The 15,093-nt window shown below is 38.1% G+C and overlaps 1 protein-coding gene across 4 annotated transcripts in view; it reads right to left on the minus strand.

The window, feature by feature from the left end:
• pign.S (phosphatidylinositol glycan anchor biosynthesis class N S homeolog) overlaps positions 1-15,093 on the minus strand; it is a 151,821-nt gene that overhangs the window by 57,647 nt on the left and 79,081 nt on the right. For all 4 annotated transcript variants that reach the window (XM_041567654.1, XM_041567656.1, XM_041567655.1 and 1 more), the window contains 4 exons: positions 9,155-9,245; positions 8,968-9,060; positions 6,652-6,743; positions 391-502 (listed from right to left, as the gene is read on the minus strand). In XM_041567654.1, coding sequence (XP_041423588.1) covers positions 391-502; positions 6,652-6,743; positions 8,968-9,060; positions 9,155-9,245 — 388 coding nt within the window. The remainder of the gene's footprint in view (positions 1-390; positions 503-6,651; positions 6,744-8,967; positions 9,061-9,154; positions 9,246-15,093) is intronic.

Consider the following 15,093-nt stretch of genomic DNA (forward strand, 5'->3'; position numbering starts at 1 on the left):
TATGTGTGCTTGGCTATGCTAGAGAAATCAGAGTGCAAGCTCTAATAAGGCCGTGAAAGACTGTAAAACTAACTATACAATGGTGGCAAAATATAAATAAATGGATATAAATAAATCTGCATTTAAGACAAATTATAAAATTATAGTTGCAAATATCTGAACCCATACTATTATTTAGAGAACAAATATACATGTATATTTTATTTTCCATCCATGTAAAACTCGTGTGTCACTTCAGTCCTCCAAAATAGCCTGAAGTTTCCTCTTGAGGCAACTTGGAGAGATTTTGGGAGACTGAAACAACACATGGGGTTTACCACCAGCGATTAACATTACTGACGGTTAATCTCCTGGTGTACCATTGCCCTAAAACAAGAAAGTTTTGCTTACCTGGCAGATATGCATCATTATATCCATATTTTCAATGGATGTATTTTTCCTGCTATAAATGACCCAAAGGTAGGCAAGAGAAATCAGAAGAGCTAGCAGTCCAGCTGTGGTGCTATAAAAAAGGACAATAAAGGTCAAACACCAAAACAGGAGCAACAACAACAAAAAAATCAAAATTAAATAATTAGAAGCTTATCAAAAGAGGTGGTCATTCTGCTCAAGTTTCTGAACCCTTATGAATTTTCAAGATTTCTGGACCTAAGATGTGTTTTTCATACAAGTGCAACTACTTGGAACACAATGAGCCAAAAACATGATGATTGTTCATTTACTATATTTACTGCAGAAAATGGTTTGAGTTCCATATTTTTGTTGACAAATGTATGTGGACCTTTGATTTCAGTAACTGGTGTGCCCCCTCCTGGTCCTTACTGCTCACTTCAGGTCCTTTCACAACATTTCTAAGGGATTAAGGTTAGGACTTTGACTCGGCCTTCCAAAACTTTAACTTTCTTCCCATTCATTTTTGAAAAAGATCACTGTTTATTCAACCCCTCCATATGAACCCTAGCGCACATATATACAGTATATGTACTTATACTGACTTATATATACACTTACATACATAAAATATATAGACCAATATACTATCACCAGACAGGGCATTCCACAACCTCACTTCCCTACTGTGAAAAACTACCTACGATGCTTCTTTTCCTCTTGTCTAAATGGGTGACAGTTAGCCGTTTCAGTTGTGTAGATGAACAAAAATTACTTGTCAGATTGTCTGCTTCTTCCCTGTGGGTTCTAGCAAATGCTAGAGGGGCTGCTATATGGTGCCATAGAAAGTCAGTATTTATTGGGCTGGGGGGGAGCGGTTCGGGCCTCCGTGTGGGCTGATTGGGCCTCTGTGTACTTGAAATGGCAGGGCCTATTTTAAGTATTTTATTCTCAGTCCGACCTGCCTGTTCTTATCAACTACCTGCCCCCCCCGATACAGTAATAAGGGTTGCACCCCTTTCTGATAATTTTTTTTAATACTTAAAAAAATATTTTTGATTAAAATTACTCCTACCTGCAATGCCCTTTTCAATCTCTATTTAAGCTTGTCTGATAGCTTTTGCATGCTTTATTGGCCTCCTTATACCTGATTAAAATTTCAGCTATCACCAGCTAATCTGAGTGCTTTAAAAACATGCTTTTCTTACCACCCTCAACACCAACACTTTTATCAAAGGTTTTGCTTTGCAATGTTGTTCCTTGCTTACAAGGGGAATATACTGGCATGCACATTTATTAAGCAGCATTTTAAAGACATTCCATTATCCTTCTTTATGCCTGTAAAAATCCTTTCCTGGTTCAGAGTCCTTATACTGGCAAAGTTTGCACGTCTAAAATTAATTGTTTTAACTACCCCCTTATAGGGCTGACTCTGCAACATAATCTAAAAGACGATCATGTTATGAGCACTTTTTCCTTAATGCTTACTAAAAAAGTTCAGTATTATTAGTAATTACTAGTTCCAAAAGAGAGTCATTCCTAGTAAGTTCTTAAACTACTTGAAATAAAAAAAACATTTAGCATAATACAAACCTATGACGCCTTACTAATTCCACTGCCCAGTCTAACCTAGCTTTCCCATAATACTCTAGTCTAGCTCATCAGCTTGCCTAGTTTAAACAATCCTCCAGCCTCTTAGCCATCCTTTGCTCTGGCACAGCAGACCACCTTCCATTTAGGTGCACTCTGACATGACTATACAGACTGTACCCTAAGGAAAATATAGACTGTACCCCAAAAATCCACTTGTGCATTTAGGGTTGTTGTCTTGCTGCATGACCAGCTTTCTCTTGAGCTTCAGTTCACAAAGGGATAGCCTGACATTTTCCTGCAGAAATTGCTAGTGCAATTCTAGGTCCTATCTAGTTTTGTAATTTGTGTGAAAAACATATACCCCAATATGTAATAAAATGTTTAATATGTATTAAAAGGCACTAAGTTTGCCCAGGAGCAATAACCAATAGCAACCAATAAGGTGATTGCTTTTAAACAAGTAACCAGTAAATGCTTCCTGCAGATTGGTTCATATGGGTTACTGCTCCTGGGCAAACTTAGCGCCTTTTATTACATAGCCACATAATGTTTTTGGTCATATTTATGTAAAAATATTGAAAAACCAAAAGGGTTTACAAACCAAAGTCTCTGAACACAACTATGTGGAGTGCGAGGAGTGGCTTTTGATGCAAATTACCTTTCATAAATGTTGTACCTTATATATTTGTGCAACTGCACTGCAACAACATTCGCATGACCACAACTGCAGTAGTACTTCATGAATTAATTTTTTTTTGAATTGTGGATCATCCAACTCACTCATTTAAATAACTGCAAATATGCACCCAAGGAATATTTGTACAATATGCTATGCTCGCTAACTCTACTGGTGACAGAAACAGATATATGTTAAACCCTATTTCGAATGAGGACACATTTCCAATATACTAAATATGCATCTCTGTATTTCATGTAGAGTTCCTGCATAGCAAGAACACAGTGCTGGCTCCAGAAATGTAACATTTCAATTGGCTCCACAAGGATAACCAAGGGATTTGACTTATCACTGTACGTGCATCCACCAGAAATATAGAATTGGTAGGAGAAAGGAAAATCAACTACTATTGAGCATAATAGCAAAAAATTAACAAAATATCCAATAAAGAGGTATATCTTATATATATACTGGATTTTATTTCCACCTTTTCAGCCAAACATGGAGAACTTTGTTGCATCTCAGAAACTGACCACTCAGGTATGGTAAAGCATTTTACAGAATAAATATAGTGTTCTAGCTTGCACTATTGTGGCTGATCTATTGGCAATAAACTGCCATGGTAGCTTTCCTTCTACTTTAAGAATAAAATGTGTGATATAGTACATTAGGCTCTAGGGACAAATCTAATTTGACAAGACAACATAACTTAAATGAATAACTGAAATTCTCAAATTTAGTGGCAAACTTTCAGGACAATATGTTGTCTTCTTCAGGCACATAACTTCTTGGTTTAATATCCGTTTTCCCGGCAATACCTTTTGGGGCAGTGAAATAACGTGCCTGAATAATTTGATGTGCAGCATTGTGTACAGTTAGGGGTAGATTTATTAAGGGGCAGATTTATCAAGGGTCGAAGTGAATTTGAGGGAATTTTCGAAGTAAAAAAAATTGAAATAAAAAGTAATTTTTTGGATAGTTCGACCATCGAATAGGATACTACGACTTCGAATTTACTTCTAATTCGATTCAAAGTAAAAATAGTTTGAATATTCGACCATTCGATAATCAAAGTACTGTCTCTTTAAAAAACTTCGACTTCAATACTTCGCCAAATTAAACCTGCCGAAGTGCTACGTTAGCCTATGGGGACCTTCTAGATCATTTTTCTAAGTCTTTACACATTGAAGTAAAATCATTCGTTCACTAAAATCGTTCGATTGTTTTACTTCGATCGTTCGATGGCCGAATTCGGCGAAAAATCCTTCGACTTCTATATACGAAGTCGAAGCATTTTAATTCGATGGTCGATTTTCAAAGTATTTTTTACTTTGAAATTCGACCCTTGATAAAACCCTAAGGGTCAAATTGAAAATTGAAAATTTGAATTTTCGATTTTTTTTTTAATGGTCAAAACTCAAATTCATCTAGGGAAATATCCAAATTCGATTTGAGTTTTTAAAAAAAATTCAAATTAGATTTTCAAGATTTCTAATACTCTGGCCCTTTAAGAATACACCTAAAACCTGCCAAATTGCTGTTTAAGTCAATGGGAGAGGTCCTGGGATCAATCTGGAGATGTTTACAGCCTTCCTGACATTCAAGTTTTTTTATGAGAAAAACTGTAATCGAGTTTGATCGAATTCGATTTGAATTTTCGGATCATTTCAATTCGTCCAAGTTTTAAAAATTAGATTTTAATAATAAATTTCGATTGGTCGAATTTATGGGAGTTTTAAAAAACTCACATGAATTCGTAATTTCACCTTTGATAAATGTGCCTCTTAGTGAAGCCATAATTCTGATAATACATGTGGCCTGATTTGCTCACATATGGGCAGGAGAAAAAGAAAACAGCGTAAAGCTTTGTTTTCAAACCAAGCATATAATTTGCCTGCAGTATGCATCCATCCCCTGTTTAAGATGATTTTTATAGCTGTTCAGTACTCCGTTCCATTCGTGTTTTTGCATCTTTTTCTTCAGTTAGGCACAAAGATATTGATTGAATGTTTTGATTGTTGAGATGGTAGATCTATAGTGCATGAAGCAACATCATTTACCCACTAATTATGTATCACTTTGCAAAGATTTCAAAAGGATATGGAAGTTAGTGGGTGGCTTTACAAAAGGGACCAGATTTGGTGAGTAAAGTAGAGAAGAATAGCAACTTTATTTTATTTGGCTATATTATTGCAGCAACAAGATTGGGGTGACTAAAGTTCCATATAAGTGAGCAGATTAGAATCTAGAATTAGAATATCATTATCTGTAGAATTCTCTATGCATTTTCTTACAAGTGAGGGAGTATAAAGATTCCTTTAGGGTGCATTAGAAACTATGGTCAAGAAACTAGGAGCACGAACAGGGCAAGTAGATTAAGCAGAGGGCGTAGGGGCAAAAATAGGCATACATGAAACTTGTCATACAGTGTGTGATTTCTATGTGATTTGATCATTTGGCCCACAATCAGTCAGATCATATTAGATTTGACTAGCAAATGGGCATAAGTGGTCACACTTTATAATTATAGTCAAATAAAGTAGGGAAACGGATTCATAAAGAATTGTTTTATGATTCATTATATTTTCAATAGACGATAAGGTTTTTATACAGAGACAGCAATGTTTCAGGAAGAAATTCATGGAACAGGAAAAGACAAGGTCATTATCTGCTATAATAATATTTATAAAGGAATTATAAAGTCAAAGCTAGAACATTCTACTCTAATGCAACTCATCATACAACTACACAGATATGGTTTTCGGAGCCACAGTGAGGGACTCTGCTCTACAGTTTGGTTCCCAATATATACAGATATCTACCTTCTACTGTACTCAATTATGCTTGAATTGCAATTAGTGGGGTCATATCATTATCAAAAAGGGGGATTAGTGGTTAGTCCTATTTATATTACTCTACAGCATGACATTTCTGGCCACAACATGATGGCTATATTAATTGATGCTTGGTCAATTTAATTAAACATGTAGAAGGCTAAACTTGTAAAGGCACAAATAGATTTTCCAGAATATATGGGTAAATGCAATCTTCATCCAAATGGATTTTCAACATGAAATATTAGTTGCTTAATTTTGGTACAAACTAAGCTTAGGTGTTGACTTGTTTTGGTTCAGTTTTTTCACTACTAGTCAAAATTATGTTATCTGGACACATTTATAAAAGCAGGAATGTGTTGTGGAAATTGCAGCAAAGTAATAATAATATACTTCTACTGATTCCTGTTGAGCCACAAATCTTGAGATATGCACACAAATGAAACACCATGCAATAACAAATGTTTGAAGCAAGTATGACACCTATGATTGTGGTTTCACCAACTAAAAAACAAGATTGCATGATAAGATAAGTCAAAATAACATTTTTTTGAGGTGATCTGGTAGTTCAGTAGAAATGGTTATTACTAGGAGACGAATGGGTAGATAAAATCTGAGATCTGAGTTTTAATTTGAACTATAATTTGCAATGATATTAGTAGGAAAATGTATTTAAAAAACACGCAATAAAGACACATTTAGATTAGCAATTAATGTGGGGAAAGCAATCCAGTTCCTGCAAGCAGAAATCAATGATCTAGAAATCAGTGATCACATTTTTACTTGCACTGAGGTTTCTGAAAAAACAATAAATATGACCCCTAATAAAAAAACCAAGGGAAAAAACACATGGCCCTTATTGTGACTCATTGGATGCACTTCCAGAGATAAAACCTTCAAAGCTTTTGGCATTTAGGAAACAAGCAAATAGTAGGAGATTAACTCTGCAAATAACTCCAGATTTCTAGTATTGCCTTATGTACATTAAAATAAACATTAAAAAAGCAATTAGTGGGATTTTTTTTTCAATGGCTGCCTGTTACGGTGTATTGTTCTTTCAGTCTGTTGCTACAATAGCTCATGTGTTCGACAGGACTCACAGAATCGATACATACTAAATGTGCTATAAAGCTTTTAGGAAGACAATGTTGATCTTACACAAGAGTGATGTTAGGCTCCTTTCCAACGACAGGCATCAAGGGGAAAACTGCCAGCAGCAAGCATAAGAAAAACCAGTTCAAAGTTGTTATCTACATAGTAAAAAAAGGAAAAGGTAAATATATTTAACAGCACAGTAGGAAACTGTGTACACAAATAGAACAGATTTAGCTGCTAAATCAGTCCTATTGTTTCTTACACACTCATCAGGAGGTAGGCCCTGCAGGGCCATACAATACCAGCTATATAGAGAAGCATATAAGAATACATGTATAATGCTTGTATGTAATGTGCTAATTGTGCTTGTAAGCAGGAATAGTTAATGGGTTTAAAGTCAGTAGATACCGTAAGTGATTACGCATTTACACTTTAAATTGGAAAGCTTAGGAAAAAATACACAGAAACTGGACTTTAAGGCTGCTTCCATATTGCAGAATGTGCTCTTGATACACTGCCAAGATTACTTGTAGCAATACAATGCACAATATTTCCCAACAGAATATAAGTATAACAGACATTGTTTTGTATTACTTTTAATTCCAGACAAATTAGATTAGTGGTCAGAGGAAGATTATTACAAACATTATATTGAATGTTCTGACTAAAAGTATTAATCTGTGGATAGTGCTTGCCCCTAGGCAAAAAATAAACCTTAATATTAAAACCGTGCCTCGCTTCATTTTCATTGCAGAACCAAAAGAAAGTTTTTAACCTCTGCACTGCCCACAAGTTCTAATCAGTTTTAATCAAAATGTCCTCTTCTCTATCTAACATTAACCTCTCTGTTTTCAGCTAAGGCTGGTGGCACACGGTAAGATTTCGGGGGGGACTAGTCCCCCAGCGACAAATCTCTTCTTCTTTGGGCGAATAATCTCCCCGCAATGTCTTTCCACCGGCAAAAATGTGAATCGCCGCTGGGATTGCATACGTAGCGATTCCTTTTCCGAAGTTGCCTCAAGAAGAAACAAGGAAATATATCTGTCCTTGTGTCTATAATCTATATACATCTGTACATCTGTCTGTTAATCCATCCATTTATTGTACAGAACTTGGCATATTAATAATTAATTACTTATATGTCTTGTGCTTTATATTTTTTCTCCCTGTCAATCTCTATCATCTGTAAAATATATAACACAATCTCCATATTAATTTGTGCAATTTATGCAAGAACTAGCTGTATACAGTTTCTCTTTGACTTCTATCTATAAAGATTACATTTGAGTTGTATATCTTGAATACAGAATATATCTATCTAGTACTTTTAGTCCCTATAAACAATACCAAGGACAATATAGCTATGTTTTGCATATATAAGTCAGTATGTTTATAATTACAGACCTTCGTCTCTGTTTTATGCTTCATTTCCTTAGCATACTTTTGACACAATTTTTTTTATACTTACTGTAAGTCTCTTGTCCATCACTTTAATGTTTCATTTTCTGCATATTATACCATCTTTGTCCACATATTCTTCGACATTCAGCATCATCTTCTTTGTAATTTCTCCTTTATTTAATGTCCTCTTACCCAATTTAAAATTTGCCTATGCCAACAACTAGGGTCAACCTAGCTCCAAATAATACTTTCCAATACTATATACTACTATTAGATAATAAAATGCTGTCTTGGGCTAGCATAAAATTGCCTGTGACTTAAAGGGATACTATAGCCCTCCATAGAGCTATTGTATGATTTTGCATCAGGTAAAGATGTCAGTACCAGGGAAAGAAATCTGAAACACTGACTAGTTATTGATGATGTAAACATGGATATTGAGAAACATAATATGATAAAGATAAGATGGCCAATGCTGACCATGGCAATGCGTTGTTGCATATGTGCATAATGCCCAACTCCAACCCCCTTCAAGTACACCGACTGCTTACCAATATGCTTTGATGATATGAATTACAACTCAGTCTATTTGGTTTACTTAACGTTTACATGCTTTTCTAGTACACTTAAGGTATAAAGATCCAAATTACAGAAAGATCCACTATCTGTAAACCCCCAGGCACGGAGCATTCTGGATAAAAGGTCCCATACCTGTATACTGTATGCCTGTTACAAATCATATAAAACAAATTATTGATTTGTGTTTGATTTATGTAATATAAGTGGACATCCCAGTCTAAGAGATTTAGCATACAAAAGTTATTAATAAAACAAAGCGCTGTGACTGTATGTCTAGGGGTCACACATATGTGTTTCTCTTGGGCCAAAATTCAAAACTCCCCCTTATTTAGTTCCCCACAATAAGCACTTATCCTAAACAAATATTATCCTAGCAATACATAAAACTATATACACTACCTTAGCTTGAGTCCATATTTGCATTACCACTGGCCAGCATGCAAAGGCAATTAGACCAACGGTGAGAACTGACCGGTAGAAAAAGCTGAGGACCTATAAAAGTTTGTGTAAAAAAAAAGAATAAAAACTAGTGAAGAACTAGTGCAGGGATACAAATACTGCTATTTATTGGTGTTGTAGTACTCACCAATATTTCAATGCTCATGAAGGTAACAGTAAGAAATCCCACAATCAATAAAGGTGACATCGATTGCAGATAATCTATAAGAATATGCCATCTGTAAGATAATCAAGAAATGGAGTGTTTACAACTTTTACACAGTAGTGGAAACATCAAAGGAAGCAATCTGCCAGTTAACTGCTGCTGAATATCAGATCGATACATATATAAGACAATTGTGATTCTGAAATTACAGTATGCCCCATGGAAGGCTTTAAAGGGGTGGTTCACCTTTTAGTATAGTACAATATCCTGAGACAATTTGCAATTGTTTCAGTAATCTAGTTACTAGGGCCCAAATTACCCTAGCAATCGTAAATAAGGGACAGGAATATGAATAGGAGAGGGCCTGAATGGAAGGATGAGTAGTACAAAGTAGCAATAACAATAAAATTGTGTAGCCTAAGGCTGAACTCTGGATTGGCAATTCTAGATGGGGCTGATCTCTCTAACAGCCGGGAGACCAGTTTCTCTAGTAGTGGTGGGGGGGAGAGTAGAGTCAGGCCTAAGCAGATTGTGGTTGTAGGGGACTCAATTATTAGGAAAGTGGATAGGGTAATTTGTCGTCCGGATCGCTACAACCGAACAGTTTGCTGTCTACCTGGTGCCAGGGTTCGGCATGTGGTTGATCGGATAGACAAATTATTGGGTGGGGCTGGGCACGACCCAGCTGTCTTAGTGCATATCGGTACTAATGACAAAATAAATGGTAGATGGAAGACCTTAAAGAATGATTTCAGGGATCTAGGCTCTAAGATCAAGGAAAGGTCTTCCAATGTAATCTTTTCTGAAATTTTGCCTGTGCCACGTGCAAGTTTAGGAAAACAGCGGGAGATTAGGGAGCTTAATGCGTGGCTCAAGTCTTGGTGCAGGAAGGAAGGGTTTGGGTTCCTAGAGCACTGGGCTGACTTTTCGTTGGGGTACAACCTATATAGCCGTGACGGTTTGCACCTCAATGGAAGGGGGTCCGCGGTGCTAGGGGAAAGAATGGCTAAGAGGTTGGAGGAGTGTTTAAACTAGGCAAGAGGGGGGTGGGTGAGATAAAGGATTATGGGGAAGCTAGTGTAGACGGGGTAGTGGGGTTAGTAAGGGGTCATGGGGGAGGAGTGAGGGGGGCATACAGTTTACCAGCTAAGGAGGTCCCTCTGTTACAAGGAAAACAGAATAATACTAACTTAACGTATAATTCTTCACTAAGTAATGCACATTTCAAAAGTAAAAGTAGTAACCTCCGCTGTATGCTGGCAAATGCACGGAGTTTGTCAGGTAAAATGGGAGACCTAGAATTAATTGCATGCTCTAAAAATTATGATATAATTGGTATCACTGAGACCTGGTGGGATGAAACATGTGACTGGATTGTGAATTTAAATGGTTACACCCTTTTTAGGAGGGACAGAGGGATTAAAAAGGGTGGAGGAGTGGGTTTGTATGTAAAGCCTGAATTAAAGCCATGCGCTAAAGAAATAAAAATAGCTGGCACTGGTGAGGGTGTAGAATCACTCTGGGTAGAGATTTCGACTGGGCAAAAGGTATCAAAAAGAATTATCATTGGTGTATGCTATAAACCACCTCGTATAAGTGTCGAGTATGAAGCCCAGCTACTCTTGCAGATACAAGCGGCTTCACAGCTGGGTCAAGTTGTTGCTATGGGTGACTTCAATTATCCAGACATTGACTGGGGTAATGGGGTTGCTAAGACAGAAAAAGCTAGTAGGTTTGTAAATATGCTGAATGACAACTTTTTATTCCAGCTCGTTCAAGAACCTACTAGGAATAACTCTCTTTTGGACCTTGTAATAACTAACAATACTGAACTCATCTCTAACATTTGTGTGGGTGAGCATTTAGGGAATAGTGATCATAACATGGTCTCCTTTGAGATTCTGTTGCAGAAGCAATTCTATAAGGGAGTAACTAAAACACTAAATTTCAGACGTGCAAACTTTGACAGTATAAGGGCATCTCTGCAACATATTAAGTGGGAAATGCTTTTCACAGGGTTAAACACAGAACAAAAATGGGAAGTCTTTAAAATGCTGCTTAATAAATATACTTGTCAGTATATTCCACTTGTAAGCAAGGAACGTCGTTGCAAAGCAAAACCTTTTTGGTTCAATAGAAGCGTTGGTGTTGAGGTGGGTAAGAAAAGACGTGCTTTTAAGGCTTTCAAGTTAGCTGGTACAGCCGAAACATTTATAAGGTACAAGGAGGCCAATAAATCATGCAAAGAAGCTATAAGGCAAGCTAAAATTGCTATAGAAAAGGATATTGCAGCAAGCAGTAAAAAAAATCCCAAATTATTTTTTAAATATGTCAATAGTAAAAAAATGAAGCAGGAAGGGGTGGGACCCTTACTATCAGAGGGGGATCAGCTGGTTGATGAAAACAAAATAAAAGCGCAGATTCTGAACTCGTATTTTTCATCTGTTTACACAAATGAAGAACCAGTAAGTGAAGGTTTCCTTCTTAACACTCCCAATTCTAGTAATACAACTAATGATGCATGGTTCACACAAGAAGAAATTCAAAAGAGACTTGAACAGGTTAAGATTAACAAAGGTCCAGGGCCAGATGGTATTCATCCCAGGGTAATTAGCGAGCTTAGCTCTGTGATTGCCAAACCTCTTTACTTAATTTTTCAGGATTCATTGAGATCTGGTATTGTGCCAAGAGACTGGCGAATTGCTAATGTGGTGCCTCTATTCAAAAAAGGATCCCGTTCTCAGCCTCAAAACTATAGGCCAGTTAGTCTGACGTCAGTATTAGGAAAGCTTTTCGAAGGGTTAATAAAGGATAAGATACTGGACTTCATAGCAAATCATAATACTATGAGTTTGTGCCAGCATGGTTTTATGCGTAATAGATCTTGCCAGACTAACTTAATTTCTTTTTACGAGAATGTAAGTAGAGACCTCGATTCTGGGATGGCAGTGGATGTGATTTACTTAGACTTTGCTAAAGCATTTAATACAGTGCCACACAAAAGGTTACTGGTTAAATTAAGGAATGTTGGCCTGGAACATAGTATTTGTACCTGGATAGCGAACTGGCTAAAAGATAGACTACAAAGAGTGGTGGTAAATGGAACATTTTCTAATTGGACCAGTGTTGTTAGTGGAGTACCGCAGGGCTCTGTACTAGGTCCCTTGCTTTTCAACTTGTTTATTAATGACCTGGAGGTGGGCATTGAAAGTACTGTTTCTATTTTTGCAGATGATACTAAATTGTGCAGAACTATAGGTTCCATGCAGGATGCTGCCACTTTGCAAAGTGATCTGTCTAAACTGGAAAACTGGGCAGCAAACTGGAAAATGAGGTTCAATGTTGATAAATGCAAGGTTATGCACTTTGGCAAAAATAATATAAATGCAAGTTATACACTAAATGGCAATGTGTTGGGAGTTTCCTTAAATGAAAAGGATCTAGGGGTCTTTGTAGATAACACGTTGTCTAATTCTGGGCAGTGTCATTCTGTGGCTACTAAAGCAAATAAAGTTCTGTCTTGCATAAAAAAGGGCATTAACTCAAGGGATGAAAACATAATTATGCCTCTTTATAGGTCCCTGGTAAGGCCTCATCTGGAGTATGCAGTTCAGTTTTGGACTCCAGTCCTTAAGAGGGATATAAATGAGCTGGAGAGAGTGCAGAGACGTGCAACTAAACTGGTTAGAGGGATGGAAGACTTAAATTATGAGGGTAGACTGTCAAGGTTGGGGTTGTTTTCTCTGGAAAAAAGGCGCTTGCGAGGGGACATGATTACACTTTACAAGTACATTAGAGGACATTATAGACAAATGGCAGGGGACCTTTTTACCCATAAAGTGGATCACCGTACCAGAGGCCACCCCTTTAGACTAGAAGAAAAGAAATTTCATTTGAAGCAACGTAGAGGGTTCTTCACAGTCAGGACAGTGAGGTTGTGGAATGCACTGCCGGGTGATGTTGTGATGGCTGATTCAGTTAATGCCTTTAAGAATGGCTTGGATGATTTTTTGGACAGACATAATATTAAAGGCTATTGTGATACTAAACTCTATAGTTAATATAGGTATGGGTATATAGAATTTTAATTAAAAGTAGGGAGGGGTGTGTGTGGATGCTGGGTTTTCATTTGGAGGGGTTGAACTTGATGGACTTTGTCTTTTTTCAACCCAATTTAACTATGTAACTATGTAAGGCCACACTAGGCGATAGCGCCGCGATTTGACTCGCGGCGACTTTTCGCTGCGACTTTTAAGCCGCAATCGCTGGGGAAACTTTTGCGCTGGCGTCTATGGGGAATCCAGCGTAAAAACACACGCGGCGATCTTTTTTCTATTGTCGCTCGAAATCGCCTAGCGAGGCAATTTCGAACGACAGTAGAGAAAAGATTGCCGCGTGTGTTTTTACGCTGGCGATTTTTCGCTATTTCCCATAGACGCCAGCGCAAAAGTTTCCCCAGCGATTGCGGCTTAAAAGTCGCGCCGAAAAGTCGCCGCGAGTCAAATCGCGGCGCTATCGCCTAGTGTGGCCTTAGCCTTACAGAGCATTTGTTTTTGAGAAGGGGTTAGTGTGATCCCATTTTCAGGTGTACTGATCTTACTGAACTAACCTAAATGTTCAGTATCTCTAGTAGTAGTAATGATCCAGACCAAGTTGTCACAGGAGTTTCATATCTTGGATTTTGTTAGGAGTGTCACTTTACACATGCTCAGTGTCGTCTGAGCAGCTGTTGAGAAGCTAAGCTTAGGGGTTGTCGCAAATCATCTAGCAGAAAACGAGGTTTGCCTGTCATACAGGCTGAAGCAACAGGGCTCAATATTACTTCTGATGCTAATTGTGTTGGTTTCTGAGATGCCATGTATCAATAATCATACTAGATTACTAATCAGTGTTATATTGTGACAATTATATAATAAATATTCAGTATATTGTGAGCAGTGTCGGACTGGCCCACTGGGATACCAGGAAAACTCCCGTTGGGCCCAGGTGTCAGTGGGCCCTCATGCTGCTAAACTTTTGGCCTATTTCATGGCCATTCCCTATTTCTATGAGAACAAAGAGGCTAAATAGATGGAATAAAAGATTATAGTATGTAAAGAAAACAGACTAGGAGAATAGAGGTTGATTGTGGAGATGAAGAATAATAGTACTGAGAGTGGCCCCTGGTCTAAGGTTTTATGGTGGGCCCCTGGTCTAAGGTTTTTGGGTGGGCCCCTGGTGTCCCAGTCCGACACTGATAGTGAGCAGGTCCCTAATCTAAGGTAACTGACAGCAGCACAGAGCATGTGCAATGAATCAACAGAAAAGAAGATGAGGAGCTACTGGGGCATCTTTGGAGACACAGGTCTTTACTGCTAAAGGACTATGGTTGCCTTGGGCTGGCATAGAACATTTGTAGAAGCCCTACTTCTTTAGTTAAGCGATAAAAATCGTGTGAGCAGAAAAACATATCCAGCACAGGGTCGGATCAGGCCGACGGGACACTGGGAAAAAAACCTGATGGGCCCCGGTACTTGTGGGCCCTGCAGGCCCAGACCCACTACCTGTCACTGCTGCTCAGAAACCCCGCCTCCCACCCTCCTGGCCAGGTCGCATTTGGTAATGGTTATGAGCGCGAGTGTGTGGGAGGCGGGTACGAGCGTGCGAGGCGGGTATGATTGCGCATGCAGGGGGTGTATGTGCACGCCAGGGGCCCAGAGGGGGCTTTGCAGTATTGGCAGGGGGGTCGGAGGGGGGCACCCCCCAGTATGACCCTGATCCAGCATATGAGGAGCAGTCAAGAATCAGTAATGATACATTTTTTCATTGCATACCTACGATACATGCACATGACAGCCAGTGCTAAAACAAATGTCAATGCGTAGATTCAACCATAAGGGCTGTCATGCATTCTCAAGCAGCTTAATAATGAGTAAAAGCAA

The sequence above is a fragment of the Xenopus laevis genome, chromosome 6S, assembly GCF_017654675.1.
Source record: "Xenopus laevis strain J_2021 chromosome 6S, Xenopus_laevis_v10.1, whole genome shotgun sequence".
Classification (NCBI taxonomy): domain Eukaryota; kingdom Metazoa; phylum Chordata; class Amphibia; order Anura; family Pipidae; genus Xenopus; species Xenopus laevis.